This window comes from Microcaecilia unicolor, chromosome 9, assembly GCF_901765095.1.
Source record: "Microcaecilia unicolor chromosome 9, aMicUni1.1, whole genome shotgun sequence".
Taxonomy (NCBI): Eukaryota; Metazoa; Chordata; class Amphibia; order Gymnophiona; family Siphonopidae; genus Microcaecilia; species Microcaecilia unicolor.
In genome coordinates this window covers 80,480,044-80,495,289 of record NC_044039.1, presented here as the reverse complement: position 1 = coordinate 80,495,289, position 15,246 = coordinate 80,480,044, and the positions used below count along the sequence as shown (strand labels likewise).

Below are 15,246 nucleotides of genomic sequence, written 5' to 3'. Positions count from 1 at the left end.
CCCAGCATAGGCCAAGGCGGGAACACGTAGAGAAGCTCCTGTACCGGCCACTGCTGGAAAAGAGCATCGACCCCAGAGATTGAGGGTCCCGTCCTCTGCTGAAGAACCGTGGCACTTGGCAATTGGCCGAGGTCGCCATCGGATCCAAGGTCGGCATGCCCCAGCGCTTCGTGATCTCCAAGAACACCCGAGCAGACAGTTGCCACTCTCCGGGATCCAAGGTATGGCTATTGAGAAAATCCGCCTCGACATTCAAGACTCCCTCAATGTGAGCCACCGACAGCTGGTCCAGATTCGCCTCTGCCCACTGGCATAACTTCATGGCCTCCCTGGCTAGGGGGGCGCTCCTGGTACCTCCCTGACGATTGACATAGGCCACGGCTGTGGCATTGTCTGACAGGATTCGAACTGGCCTCAGTATCAGTACCTGAAGAAACGCTTGAAGCGCCAACCGAATGGCCCAAAGTTCCAAGAGGTTGATGGACCACTTCGCCTCCGCCGGCGACCATATCCCCTGCGCTGTCCTTCCCAGGCAGTGGGCTCCCCAGCCCGTCAAGCAGGCGTCCATCGTAACGACAATCCACTCCGGGGACGTGAGAGGCATACCGGCTGACAACTAGTCTGACATCAGCCACCAACTTAGCGCCCTTCTCACCGCCGGGTCCAGGGGAAGGCGAACTGCGTAATCCTCCGAAACCGGAGTCCAGCGCCGCAGAAGAGAGTGCTGTAGTGGCCTCATATGGGCCCTGGCCCAGGGCACTACCTCCATCATGGCCTTCATGGAGCCCAACAGTTGCACATAATCCCAAGCCCGAGGAGCTGAGGAGGCTAGGAACCAGCCCACCTGGGCCTGAAGCTTGAGGCTCCGGTTGTCCGGCAGGAACACTCTGCCCACTTGGGTGTCGAACCGAACACCCAGATACTCCAGGGACTGAGTCGGGCGCAGCTGACTTTTCTCCCGGTTGATGATCCATCCCAGGGAGCTCAGAAGAGCAATGACCCTGTCCGTCGCTCTCCCACACTCCGCAAAGGAGGGAGCTCAAATCAGCCAGTCGTCCAGGTAGGGATGGACTTGCACTCCTTCCTTGCGGAGATAAGCCGCAATGACCACCATCACTTTGGAGAAGGTCCGCGGAGCCGTAGCCAACCCGAACGGGAGGGCTCTGAACTGGAAGTGCCGGCCCAGCACTGCAAAGCGCAGGAAGCACTGATGAGGCGGCCAGATGGGAATGTGCAGATAAGCTTCCTTGATGTCTAAGGATGCCAGGAATTCTCCTTCTTGTACCGCAGCAATCACGGAGTGGAGAGTCTCCATACGGAAATGCCGTATTCGCAAGGCCCGATTGAATCCCTTGAGGTCGAGAATAGGCGAGAAGAGCCTCCTTTGGCACCACAAAGTAAATGGAATAACGTCCTGTGCCATGCTGCTCTACGGGCACTGGGACCACCGCCCCAAGGCGGAGCAAGTTTTCCAGAGTCTGCTGAACTGCTGCCACTTTGAAGGGAGACTTGCAGGGAGAGTTCACGCACCCGTCTCTCAGGGGCCGGCAGAACTCTGACTTGTAGCCGTCTCTGATTAGTTCTAGAACCCAAGCGTCTGAAGTTACCCTGGTCCACTCGCCCAGAAAAGAGGACAGCCTTCCTCCTATCTGCTCTGGGCCATGGACCAGGGCCCCGTCATTGGGTACGAGACCCTGCGGTGGTCTCTGCGAAAGGAATGCTGCTTCGGGGAGAATCTCTGCTTGAAGGAGGAGGAGGAGCCCGACTTGCCCGGGCGATACTGACGGGTTTCTTGAAAACGGCCCTTAGAGGAACCAGGGCGAGCACTGCTGGCCCTTGCCTTGACCTCCGGCAACCTCTTGCCTTTAGAACTGCCGAGATCTGTCACGATCTTGTCCAGCTCATCCCCAAGCAGCAGCTTGCCCTTAAAAGGCAACTTGGCTAAGAGGGATTTGGAGGCATGGTCAGCTGACCAATGCTTTAGCCATAGCTATCGACGGGCAGAGACAGGGTATGATACATACCTGTAGCAGTTGTTCTCCGAGGACAGCAGGCTGATTGTTCTCACGACTGGGTTGACGTCCGCGGCAGCCCCCACCAACCGGAAGAAGCTTCGCGGGACGGTCGGCACGCAGGCCACGCCCACCGCGCATGCGCGGCCGCCTTCCCGCCCGTGCGCGACCGCTCCCGCCAGTTGAATGACAAGCAATAAAATATGAAACACACAACTCCAAAGGGGAGGAGGGAGGGTAGGTGAGAACAATCAGCCTGCTGTCCTCGGAGAACAACTGCTACAGGTATGTATCATACCCTTTCTCCGAGGACAAGCAGGCTGCTTGTTCTCACGACTGGGGTATCCCTAGCTCTCAGGCTCACTCAAAACAATAACCCAGGTCAATTGAACCTCGCAACGGCGAGGGTACAACAGAAATTGACCTACGAAGAACAACTAACTGAGAGTGCAGCCTGACCAGAATAAATTCGGGTCCTGGAGGGTGGAGTTGGATTTACACCCCAAACAGATTCTGCAACACCGACTGCCCGAACCGACTGTCGCGTCGGGTATCCTGCTGGAGGCAGTAATGAGATGTGAATGTGTGGACAGATGACCACGTCGCAGCCTTGCAGATCTCTTCAAAAGTGGCTGACTTCAAGTGGGCCACCGACGCTGCCATGGCTCTGACACTATGAGCCGTGACATGACCCTCAAGAGCCAGCCCAGCCTGGGCGTAAGTGAAGGAAATGCAATCTGCTAGCCAATTGGAGATGGTGCGTTTCCCGACAGCGACCCCTAGCCTGTTAGGGTCGAAAGAAATAAACAATTGGGCGGACTGTCTGTTGGGCTGCGTCCGCTCCAAGTAGAAGGCCAATGCTCTCTTGCAGTCCAATGTGTGCAACTGACGTTCAGCAGGGCGGGTATGCGGCCTGGGGAAGAATGTTGGCAAGACAATTGACTGGTTAAGATGGAACTCCGACACCACCTTCGGCAGGAACTTTGGGTGAGTGCGGAGCACTACTCTGTTGTGATGAAATTTAGTATATGGAGCATGAGCTACCAGGGCTTGAAGCTCACTGACCCTACGAGCTGAAGTAACTGCCACCAAGAAAATGACCTTCCAGGTCAAGTACTTCAGATGGCAGGTATTCAGTGGCTCAAAAGGAGGTTTCATCAGCTGGGTGAGGACGACGTTGAGATCCCATGACACAGTAGGAGGCTTGATAGGGGGCTTTGACAAAAGCAAGCCTCTCATGAATCGAACGACTAAAGGCTCTCCAGAGATGGCTTTACCTTCCACACGATAATGGTAAGCACTAATCGCACTAAGGTGATTCCTTACTGAGTTGGTCTTGAGGCCAGACTCTGATAAGTGCAGAAGGTATTCAAGCAGGTTCTGTGCAGGGCAAGAACGAGGTTCTAGGGCCTTGCTCTCACACCAAACGACAAACCTCTTCCACTTGAAAAAGTAACTCTTTTTAGTGGAATCCTTCCTAGAGGCAAGCAAGACCCGGGAGACACCCTCAGACAGACCCAACGCAGCGAAGTCTACGCCCTCAACATCCAGGCCGTGAGAGCCAGGGATTGAAGGTTGGGGTGCAGCAACGCTCCGTCGTTCTGCGAAATGAGAGTCGGAAAACACTCCAATCTCCACGGTTCTTCGGAGGACAACTCCAGAAGAAGAGGGAACCAGATCTGACGGGGCCAAAAGGGCGCTATCAGAATCATGGTGCCGCGGTCTTGCTTGAGCTTCAGTAAGGTCTTCCCCACCAAAGGTATGGGAGGATAAGCATACAGGAGGCCGGTCCCCCAATGAAGGAGAAAGGCATCTGACGCTAGCCTGCCGTGTGTCTGAAGTCTGGAACAGAACAGAGGCAGCTTGTGGTTGGTCTGAGAGGCGAAAAGATCCACCGAGGGGGTGCCCCACTCTCGGAAGATCTTGCGTACCACTCTGGAATGGAGCGACCACTCGTGCGGTTGCATGACTCTGCTCAGTCTGTCGGCCAGACTGTTGTTTACGCCTGCCAGGTACGTGGCTTGGAGAAGCATGCCGAACCGACACGCCCAACGCCACATACCGACGGCTTCCTGACACAGGGGGCGAGATCCGGTGCCCCCCTGCTTGTTGGGCGAGATGCATCCGTCGTCAGCACTTTCGTGGGCTGCGGAATTTGGAATGGACGTCCCAGGGTCAAATTGGTCCGTATGGTCCACCAGAGCAGTGAAGTGCGGCAACTGGTGGAGAGGCGGATGACATCCTCTAGATTCCCGGTGGCTTGGAACCACTGGGAAGCTAGGGTCCATTGAGCAGATCTCATGTGAAGACGAGCCATGGGAGTCACATGAACTGTGGAGGCCATATGACCCAGAAGTCTCAACATCTGCCGAGCTGTGATCTGCTGAGACGCTCTGGTCTGCGAAGCCAGGGCCAAGAGATTGGTGGCCCTCGCTTCGGGAAGGTAGGCCTGAGCCGTCTGGGAATTCAGCAGCGCTCCTATGAATTCCAGAGACTGAGTTGGCTGGAGATGGGACTTTGGGTAATTTATCACAAACCCCAGCAGCTCCAGAAGTTGAATAGTGCACTGCATGGACCGGAGGGCTCCTGCCTCCGAGGTGTTCTTGACCAGCCAATCGTCGAGATATGGGAACACGTGCACTCCCAGCTTGCGTAGGTAGGCCGCTACCACCACGAGGCACTTGGTAAACACTCGTGGGGCAGAGGCGAGCCCAAATGGCAGCACACAATACTGAAAGTGCCGTGCGCCCAGGCGGAATCTGAGATACTGTCTGTGAGCTGGCAGTATCGGGATGTGAGTGTATGCGTCCTTTAAATCCAGGGAACATAGCCAATCGTTTTTCTGAATCATTGGCAGAAGGGTGCCCAAGGAAAGCATCCTGAACTTTTCTTTGACCAGGAATTTGTTCAGGCCTCTCAGGTCTAGGATGGGACGCATCCCCCCTGTTTTCTTTTCCACAAGGAAGTACCTGGAATAGAATCCCTGCCCTTCCTGCCCGGGTGGTACGGGCTCGACCGCATTGGCGCTGAGAAGGGCGGAGAGTTCTTCTGCAAGTACCTGCTTGTGATGGGAGCTGAAAGACTGAGCTCCCGGAGGACAATTTGGAGGCAGGGAGGTCAAATTCAGGGCGTATCCGCACCGCACTATTTGGAGAACCCACTGGTCGGAGGTTATGAGAGGCCACCTTTGGTGAAAGAATTTTAACCTCCCTCCGACCGGCAGGTCGTCCGGTACGGACACTTGTAGGGCGGCTATGTTCCCGTGGATCCAGTCAAAAGCCCGTCCCCGGCTTTTGCTGTGGAGGCGCAGGGGGCTGCTTAGGCGCACGCTGTTGACGGGAACGAGCGCGCTGGGGCTGTCCCTGTGCCTGACGAGGCCTTCGGGCCGGCTGGTTGTACCTACGCTTCGCAAAAGAATAGGGTGCAGCCTGCCGAGCCCGGGAAAAACGCCCGCCCGCGGGGGCGGGTGCTGAAGGCGCCCGGTGGGAGAGCTTGTCGAGAGCGGTTTCCCGCTGATGCAGTTGGTCAACCATCTGCTCGACCTTCTCGCCAAAAATATTATCCCCCCGGCAAGGGACGTCAGCCAGTCTCTGCTGGGTGTGGTTGTCCAGGTCAGAGGCACGCAGCCATGAGAGCCTGCGCATCACTATACCTTGGGCCGCAGCACGAGATGCCACGTCACAGGTGTCAAAAATCCCCCTGGACAGGAACTTTCTGCACGCCTTCAGCTGCCTGACCACCTCCTGATATGGCCTGGACTGCTCCGGCGGGAGCTTATCGACCAGGTCCGCCAGCTGTTGCACATTGGTCCGCATGTGGATGCTCATATAGAGCAGGTAAGATTGGATGCGGGTCACGAGCATGGAGGATTGGTAGGCCTTCCTCCCAAATGAGTCCAGAGTGCGAGACTCCCGCCCCGGGGGCGCCGAGGCGGTATCCCTCGAACTCCGTGCCCTCTTGAGAGCAGAATCCACGACCGCTGAGTCATGGGGCAACTGGGGCCGCATGAGCTCTGGGTCAGAGTGGATCCTGTACTGGGACTCTGCTTTCTTGGGAATGGTGGGGTTAGTTAGTGGTCGCACCCAGTTCCGAAGCAGCGTCTCCTTCAGGACATTGTGCAGCGGTACCGTGGAGGACTCTCTAGGTGGTGATGGATAGTCGAGGACCTCGAGCATCTCGGCCCTCGGCTCTTCCACAGAGACCACGGGAAAGGGAATGCTTATAGACATATCCCGCACAAAGGAGGCAAAGGAGAGACTCTCAGGAGGTGAGAGCTTCCTCTCCGGTGACGGCGTGGGGTCCGAGGGAAGGCCCGTAGACTCCTCTGAGGAGAAATATCTCGGGTCTTCCTCTTCCCCCCACGAGTCCTCATCCTCGGTATCGGACATTAGCTCATGTAGCTGAGTCTGGTACCGGGCCCGGCTCGACGTCGAGGCACCGAGGCCTCGGTGTCGTCGAGCGGTGGACTCCCGCGCCGGCGGGGACGGAGCTCCCTCCATCGACGTCGACGGGGACTCCACCTGCGTGGCGGTCGAGACCGGCACCGCAAGCGGCGGCGGTGTCGACAGCCCCGGCGCCGGGCTAGAGCTCGCCGGCGCCACAGTCATCGGCGCCGGGGGCGCAAGCACCCCCGACGCCGGCACAGCCTGGCGCATCAGCCCTTCCAGGATCCCCGGAAGGATGGCTCTGAGGCACTCGTCCAGGCCCGCTGCCGGGAAAGGCGGGTGGGGCCGGTAAGGGTGTCGGTGCCAGAAGCTGCTGGGGGCCAGGAGACGGCACCGAGGTGCCGGAACCCCGACGCGTCGGTACCTCCACCACCGACGGAGATCTCTCCTCTCTGCGATGACGCTTCGGCGTCGACTCCCCTTCAGGGTGCACCGAGGGCTCCCGGTGACGGCGCTTCTTATCTTTTTTCCGGTGCACGTCACCGGCGCCGGAGGGCATGGAGGAGGAGGAGGTCGATCCCCCTCGGTCTCGAGGTACCGGGTCCGACAGGGTTCGGTCCCGTGGCTCACGAGCTGAGGGAGTGACCGGGGCCGACAGCCCACGCGGCCTCTCAACCCCACTCTCACCGGCGGACCGGCGGGCCGACGGGACCTGTTCTCCTGGGGTCGCTGCCATCGGTGCCGATGTCTCGGGCATCGATACCGGTACCGAAGATCCGGCCTTCGATACCGATGCCGTCGAGGTCGACGTCGAGGGGCCGGCGCAAGTTCCAAAAAGACGGTCCCGCAGAACTTGCCTCGCAACCTGAGTCCATTTCCGGAGACCGAGACACAGCGCGCACGACTTGAGATTGTGCTCCGGCCCGAGGCACTGGAGGCACCAAGCGTGGGTGTCGGTCTGCGAGATCGGCCGGCCGCAGCGACCACACTTTTTAAATCCACTCGGGACCTTCGAGGACATCGACGGAAAAATCGCGTCGGCGAAGTCAAAGTCGGCAATGGTGGCTAAAATCACACCACGAAAAAACTAGCCGACCGAGCGGCCACTAGGCCGCAATGAGGCGTCCCCGCTGGAAGCGAGGGAAAAGGGGAGCGCGTGCTCCACACGCGCAGTCTCTTTTTTTTTTTTTTTTTGTAAAAGAAAAGATAATAAAAGGAAATTAAATTAAATTAACGAAGCGCGATCCGCGTATACGCGATCGCAAGAATCCGGCGGCTGAAGTAGAGAGAGCGGCAAAGCACGACTCTCTCCAGGCGCGGAAAAAAAGGAACTGGCGGGAGCGGTCGCGCACGGGCGGGAAGGCGGCCGCGCATGCGCGGTGGGCGTGGCCTGCGTGCCGACCGTCCCGCGAAGCTTCTTCCGGTTGGTGGGGGCTGCCGCGGACGTCAACCCAGTCGTGAGAACAAGCAGCCTGCTTGTCCTCGGAGAATGTCTGAGACATACCTTTAGCTGAGGCTCTCAAAACATCATACAGCAAGTCTGCCAAGTAAGCCAAGCCTGACTCCAGGACTGGCCAATCCGCCCTCAATGAAGGATCCGAGGGGGAGTCCCGCTGCACCACCTTCAGGCATGCCCTGGCCACATAGGAGCCACAAACCAAGGCCTGCAAACTCAAGGCGGCCGCTTCAAAGGCTAACTTTAAGGCCGCTTCCAATTTCCTGTCCTGTGAATCCTTAAGGGCAGAGCCACCTTCCACCGGCAAAGCCGTCTTTTTTGTCACAGCAGTGATTAGAGAGTCCAATGCCAGCCAGCGCAAGGCCTCCTGTTCACCCTCTGGCAGAGGATGCAGACGAGTCATAGCCCTGGCTACCTTGAGGCTCGCCTCAGGAGAATCCTATTGAGCCGAAATTAGAGTTTTCATGGCTTCATGGATGTGGAAGGTCCTAGAAGGGTGCTTGGTTCCCAACATAATAGCGGAACCCGCCGAGGCTGAAGGAGGGCCTTCCTCCAGAGAGGAAATACTCAAGATGCTCATAGCCTGAACTAACAAGTTAGGCAATTCCTCTGAGCGAAAAAGCTGCGCTGCAGAGGGGTCATCTCCCCCATCAGGTGAGGATCAGCCTCCTCCAAAGAATCCCCAAGGGACCTTTGGGAGAACTCAGAAATGCTGCCCTCATCTACATCAGAGGAGACAGAGTCCCCCAAGACCTGAAGATCCACCCGAGGGCGCTTGATCAGGGAAGTCTCTTCCCCCATATCTGACAGAGGAGCAGGAGCAGCATTTTGCAGTTGAAAGGCCTGATGCAGTAACAAAATTAACTCGGGAGAGAAACCCCCCTGTTTGTGCACTTCTGCAACCTGGGCCACAGCCCTAGAGGAACTCTCAACCTCCACTCCATAGAGCAAGGGAGAGGCACGCTGCGCATCCAAAATGGCGTCTGGTGCATCACTCCGCGAAGAAGCCGCGTGGGAAGCATGGCGCTTAAACTTCGCCATCTTCTTACCGCCGCCCAACTCAAAGGCGGCCATACCAGAGGCCGTCCGAGCTGCATGGGCAGCCGACGTCGGAAGGGCGGACATTGGGGGATGGGCACCTAAGGCGGGAAAGGCCGCCGACGCCCCAGCGGAGGAAAAACCGGCTAAATCAGCAAAGTCCAGAAGGGCGCCCAAAAAGGGCTTCTCTGCCTCCGATCCCCGCGCCTCCCCACTAGCCGCGCGATCACAGTCCGGGGAGCGCTTTTTCACGCCCTTACCATCCGACGCCATGATCCACGAGGGAAATGTTCGGGGATCCCCCTGCCCGCTAGGAAAAGGTAAAATTACCTGCTTCTTGCTCCGAGCTGCAACGAATTGTGTCCCAGTGAGCAGCTGCAAGTAAAATCTTTTCTGCTTCAAGATTGTTGTTTGTTTGTTTGTTTTTAACGGAGCCAGTGGGAGGGGGGGAGAAAAGGAGGGACCTGGCACCACCAAGTTTGCACTTGCTCACGAAGAGCCCTCAACCCCAGGTACTCAACAAACCCTAAGCACATAGGCGTGGAGACCAAGCCAGAGCTGCTGCGTGTGACCACACACCTGCTAGATAGAGAGAATACTGAGGATTTCCTGGTAGCACATGACCACATATAGAGAGGCAAAAGATTGCTCTCTATCTCCACTTGCTGGTAGATGGACACAACCCACCAGTCTATGGATTGATCTGCTTGATGATATGGAACCTTTTTTTATTCACCAGTATAGTCTCATAATTTTCCAAAACACTATGGTGATGAAACAGTATTAATATCCAGATTGAACCTTTTGCATCTCACCCATCTCCAAGTGCTAAAACACTGCACCTATGTCTTGGCACTGATATTCTGGTTCCATGTGCTGATATTTTTGCCTATATCCTGTAACTGATGCTCTGTGTCTGTGTTGTGGTGCTCATATGTGTTTATGCCTTAAGGTAGATGCTCTACAACATCTTTGTGCTGGTGCTCTATGCATAGGTCTTGACAGTGATGCAACATGACTATGTTTGGGCACTGGTGCTCTATTTATTTATTTATGAACATTTATACCCCACTTTTTTCCACATTAAGCAGACTCAAAGTGGCTTACAATGTACAGGAATCAATTACAATTACATTAGATAAGGTAAAAGGAACAGGGTAGGAAGAAAAAAGGGAAAGGATGAGAGAGTCTAAAATGGACTGTGCAAATCCAGACGCTGAGATGGACCAGATTGGAATGAACAGCTCATGGCCAGGCAAACCAAAATTGGGAACAGCTGTAAGACCCAGTAGGCGCAGACAAAGTGCAGAAGCAGCAGCAGTATGCGGCCTGGAGAGTGGAACAGCAGGAGGCCGATAATGCCAGCGGGGCCCGAGATGTCACTGGGCCCGGCAACAACACCACACCGGAACAGGGACCACAGCCAGCAGGATTCAAAAGCAGCAGACCCCCGCAGCATCCGGCGGCTCAAAAGGAAGCAAGACCCACACAAGGTGCAGCCATTCCCAGAAAGTCTCCCCAACGGGAAACAGGCCTCAATGCCTAAGTCAGTGCCAATGTTCTGTACCTCCCTCTCAGCACCATGGTATCTAGGTTTTTTTAATGGCACTTTTGGTCGGTGGCATTGAAGGATGCTAGATGTTGCTGTCAGGGCCAAGCCTGTCACTAGGCAGACTAGGCATCTATCTAGGGTAACAAAATATTGAGGACAGTGGCATGGCTCCAACACAGCAGGAAAGAAGAATCTCATCTCCACTTCCCTACCCTATGTCCAGCATCTACTCCCTCTTCCCTTTCCCCTGCAGGGCTGCCACTATTGCCACCCTACCGCCCCAGAGCCTGAAGCTGCCTGGGAAATCAATGCAGGCTCACGTAGAAGTGCTGCTGAGTCCTCTTCTTCCCCCCACACATACTTCTGAGAGAAAGTATTGTTTAAAAGCTAGATGCACATATGGCTGCATTCTGGAAAGTAGGCTCCTTTACTGCTAAGCGAGACATATTCAGCTGGCAGCGGTGAGCACTTTGCTCAAAGCCAACTAAGTTATTCCTGGATACTCAAAGCCGGGCCCTGTCTGGGTTTCAGCTTTGAATATCAGGATTTTTTTGAACTGGCTAACACATAGCCACTTAAGTCGATATTCAGTACTTAAATGGCCTTAGGGCGGTGCATAAAAATAGGACAGACTTTTATGTGGGCCCATTTATGCGCTAAAACTGGCTGCCTAAGGACTGAATATCAGAGCTTAAATGGCCAAGTGCTGAATCCGCCCCTGGAACACCCCCCCCCCCCCCAATATAGCCGGCTTTGACTTAGGTGCTAACCACGAATTTCACCAGCATTTAGTCGGTTAAGTGCCACTGAAAAGTAGCAGCTAGTCCCGTCCAAGGGCCAGATGCACTAAACTTAACGAGCCATTAATGAGCAAGTAGTAAACCCTGGCATGCACTAAAGGCTTCTCCTAGCCATTTTCCGATCACAGCTAACAAAAACGGAATGCAGATGAGCAAATTAGTAATATAATGTGTAGAAACCGTATCGTAATGAGAGGCATTACCATTTTCCGATTCCCTTACTGTGGAAACCCCTAACGGGAGGTCTGCACTTCTCGTTGGGGCTGCTGTGAGGGAATCGGAAAGGGGAAAAAAAAACGTCCAACAGTTGCTCAGAAGAGCAAGAGGGAAGGGAAAAAAAAAAAGTCAAGTGCTCGTCAGGGACGTCCTTCTAAAGTGCCTAACATAGACGTCCTTCAAGGACATCTCTGACGAGCACTTGGCTTTCTTTTTTCTTTTCCCTTCCGCCGCCCCCCCCTGAGGTCGCCGCTCCCCCTTCCCTTGAAATCACAGCTTCCCGCAGCCCTGGCCTCCCCACCATCCTCTGCGCCCTGGGGCCCCGCCCCCTCCGCCCCCCTGAGGTCAACATCATTGTCGCCGCCGCTCCCCCCTTCCTCCCGTCCCCCTCTGTCTACCACCGGGCCGGGCCCTCATAGCGCCTCTCACCTGTGAAGGTGCTGCAGCAGGCAACAGTAGATCGCTTCCCTTCGGGCCTCCCTCCTTCCCTCCCTGGCCCGCCCTCGTCTGACATAAGTTATGCGAGGGTGGGACACAGGGAGGGAAGGAGGGAAGCCCAAAGGGAAGCGATCTGCTGTTGCCTGTTGCAGCGCCTTCACACAGAGGTGAGAGGCGCTGTGAGGGCCCGGCCTGGTGGCAGACGGAGGGGGAGGAGCGGCAGCAACGAGGACCTCAACCTCAGGGGGGCAGGGCCCCAGGGCGCGGAGGATGGCGGGGAGGCCAGGGCTGTGGGAAGCTGTGATTTTAATGCAGGGGGGAGGGGGAAATGGCAATGGTGATCTTGACCTCAGGGGGGGCGGGGCCCCGGGGCGCGGAGGATCGTGGGTAGGCCGGGGCTGCGGAAAGCTTGATTTCAATGCAGGGGGGAGGGGCGACCTTGGGGGGGGGGGGGGGCGGCGGTGGAAGGGGAAAAAAAAAAGAAAGCCAAGTGCTCGTCAGGGACATCCATAAAGAACATCCTCTACCCCCCTCCCCCCCCCCCCCCGCAATAATAAAAATGTCCTTTTTGGACATCCTTCACTCAGCTGAGAAACCTGGAAGTCTCTGAGCCAATTACAGGGGGGGGGGGGGGAGGACGTCCAAAAAGGACGTCTTTTTGGATGGACGTCCTCAACTGCGCTCTCCTTCTACGATCAAGCCGCATCACAGAGGCGTATTTGGCATGCACAGAGCAGCCAGCTTAACGCTTGGCTGCTCTACGCATGTTCGACCGGCCGACTGTTTACTGATGGAATAGAGAATGCAAGTGAGCTACAACAAGCAGCTCATTTGCATTCCTTTTCCTTGATGCATGTCTGTTCCTTACCGATTTGCTAAGGGAATCGGTAAGGGAAGGGCTTTAATGATTTTTTAGTGCATCTCACTCCAAGTGATTTAACCAGTCAACAACCAGCTTAAATCATTTTGAATATCAGCCGGCATATTGATAAACTTGTGTCAATCACTATAAACATTTCTTTCTTCCTTTTTTTTTCTGTCACTTTCCAGCCCACAACAGAGACAAGAGATAAGTCATATTGTTGCTCTTGGGATGTAGGTTGACTTATTTCTCTGAACAGATATATATAAAACTTACTAGTTTTGGTGAATATTGAAGTGCTCTTTGCATTTTAGGTTTACACAGAGCAGCATGTAGATGTTTATATTGTATAAATGTCTAAATCCCAATTTTACAAAGTCAGGATGTAAATATCTAAAACTGAAAACATGCCTCTGGCAAGGGGGTGTGGTCCAGGCATGTTTTGTGCAGGACTAGGGCAGATCTAAAATATAAACATATATTCCCATTTCAGAAAGGGAATGCAAGTCTATGTCTAAAAAGACTGATGACAGGATTTATGCCTGCTACCTGGGACATCTAGATTTCAGAAAAGTACTCCTATTAAGCAATACACCAGAGGGATTAGAGGAGATTGACTCCTTAATCTCCTAGTGATTGATGTCCCCTCATCTCCCCACCCTTGCAAAAGTGAAACTGGCAAGGGATACTGGGCTCTGTGACAGCTTCAGGAGACATAAACTTTACATTTCTAAAATGGCTAACATAAACGTTTATGTGCCTGTTTTGACCAGCCGCACATAACCAGTGCATAACTGTCTACTTCTCCGTGTATTTTAGAACAAGCTCTATGTTGGGAGATCCTGTTCTAAAATACTAGTGGAATCTGAAATATCCTGATCTGGACACCTCAGCTCCAATTTGTACATTCTTTCTAAAGTGTTTCTCTTTATATATAAACAAAAGTCAAGTTACTTTGTGATAAAATATATAAATTGTGTTTTGAAGAGTGCCAGAAGGATACTCTGATAAATATTTTGATTCATTTATACTTAAAAAAATCTTCCAATACAATTATTATAACACAATCATCAGTACCTGTACAGCAAACTGATGAACTGCTTCTTATCAAAATGACAATTATAATGGAGAAGCATTTTATGTAGTTCTTCTACTGTTATGAAGCCATCTCTATTTTTATCCATCTTGGCAAAGGCTTTGCTGAAGTCCTGATAATAATCCCTGAATTTATGTCTGAAAAGGGTAGATAGGAATGATTCACAAATTATAAGCAGATTAAAAAATTGTTAATATACCAATCATATTAATACTTCTACAGAAATATGTCATTTTGAAATAATTTTACAGGTACAATGGACAAGCATACAAATTGGCCCCAAAATCTGACTCAAAATAGGTTTATGATTTTAGATGAGTGAAAACCAAATAGATGGTTAGGAATTATTCAATGTATTCTGGTTGCAGGTTAATTCATTTGAATATATAGTAACATAGTAAATAAATGACAACAGATACACACCTGAACAGTCTATTCAGTCTGCCCAACAGTCACACTCATTACCAACAATGAATGTGATATAAAATAGTTGATCATTGTCTTTCTTTGGCATTTCTGGGACATAGACCACAGAAGTCCGCCTAGCACTGTCCTTATGCAAGGCGCAGATAAAAAAGACCAAGAGGGATTATGAAAAAAAGATAGCATTAGAGGCAAAAAAGCATAGTAAAAAAATTTTTCGGTATATTAAAAGCAGGAAGCCGGCAAAAGAATCGGTTGGGCCGCTGGATGACCGAGGGGTAAAAGGGGCGATCAAGGAAGACAAAGACGTAGCGGAGAGAGTCCAGGGGCGTAGCTACGGGTGGGCCTGGGTGGGCCCAGGCCCACCCAATTTCAGTCCAGGCCCGCCCAGCGCCAGCGCCAGCTCCCATTGCCGGCCACTGCTGCTTTTCCTGATGAGCAGCAGGGCCGGCGCTACAAAAAGAAGAAGCGCTCAGCTGACTGAGCTGAGCGCCGCCGCCGCCAACGCTAACCCGCCGCGAAAAAGAGTGTTTAAAAAAAAACGCGGCACTGCAGGCAGCCTCGAAGCATTGGCTGCTGGCTCTGCAGGCTCCTCCCGTCTCTTACATCACTGCCCCTGTAGCGAAGCCACACTGGGACAGACCAAAGGTCCATCATGCCCAGCATCCTGTTTCCAACAGTGGTCAATCCAGGTCACAAATACCTGCAAGATCCCAAAAAAGTTCAATACATTTTATGCTGCTTATCCAGAAATAAGCAGTGGAGTTTCCCCAAGTCAATTTAATAATGCTCTATGGACTTTTCCTTTAGGAAGCCGTCCAGACCTTTTTTAAACCCCGCTAAGCTAACCGCCTTTACCACATTCTCTGGCAATGAATTCCAGAGTTTAATTACACATTGAGTGAAGAAAACTTTTCTCCAATTCGTATTAAATTTACTACTTTGTAGCTTCATCACATGCCCCCTAG

The 15,246-nt window shown here is 53.5% G+C and overlaps 1 protein-coding gene across 1 annotated transcript in view; it reads right to left on the bottom strand.

Annotated features, from left to right (window-relative positions):
* Positions 1 to 15,246, bottom strand: part of EFCAB6 (EF-hand calcium binding domain 6) — a 1,149,121-nt gene that overhangs the window by 205,690 nt on the left and 928,185 nt on the right. The window contains exon 23 of the mRNA XM_030215418.1: positions 13,837 to 13,992. Coding sequence (XP_030071278.1) covers positions 13,837 to 13,992 — 156 coding nt within the window. The remainder of the gene's footprint in view (positions 1 to 13,836; positions 13,993 to 15,246) is intronic.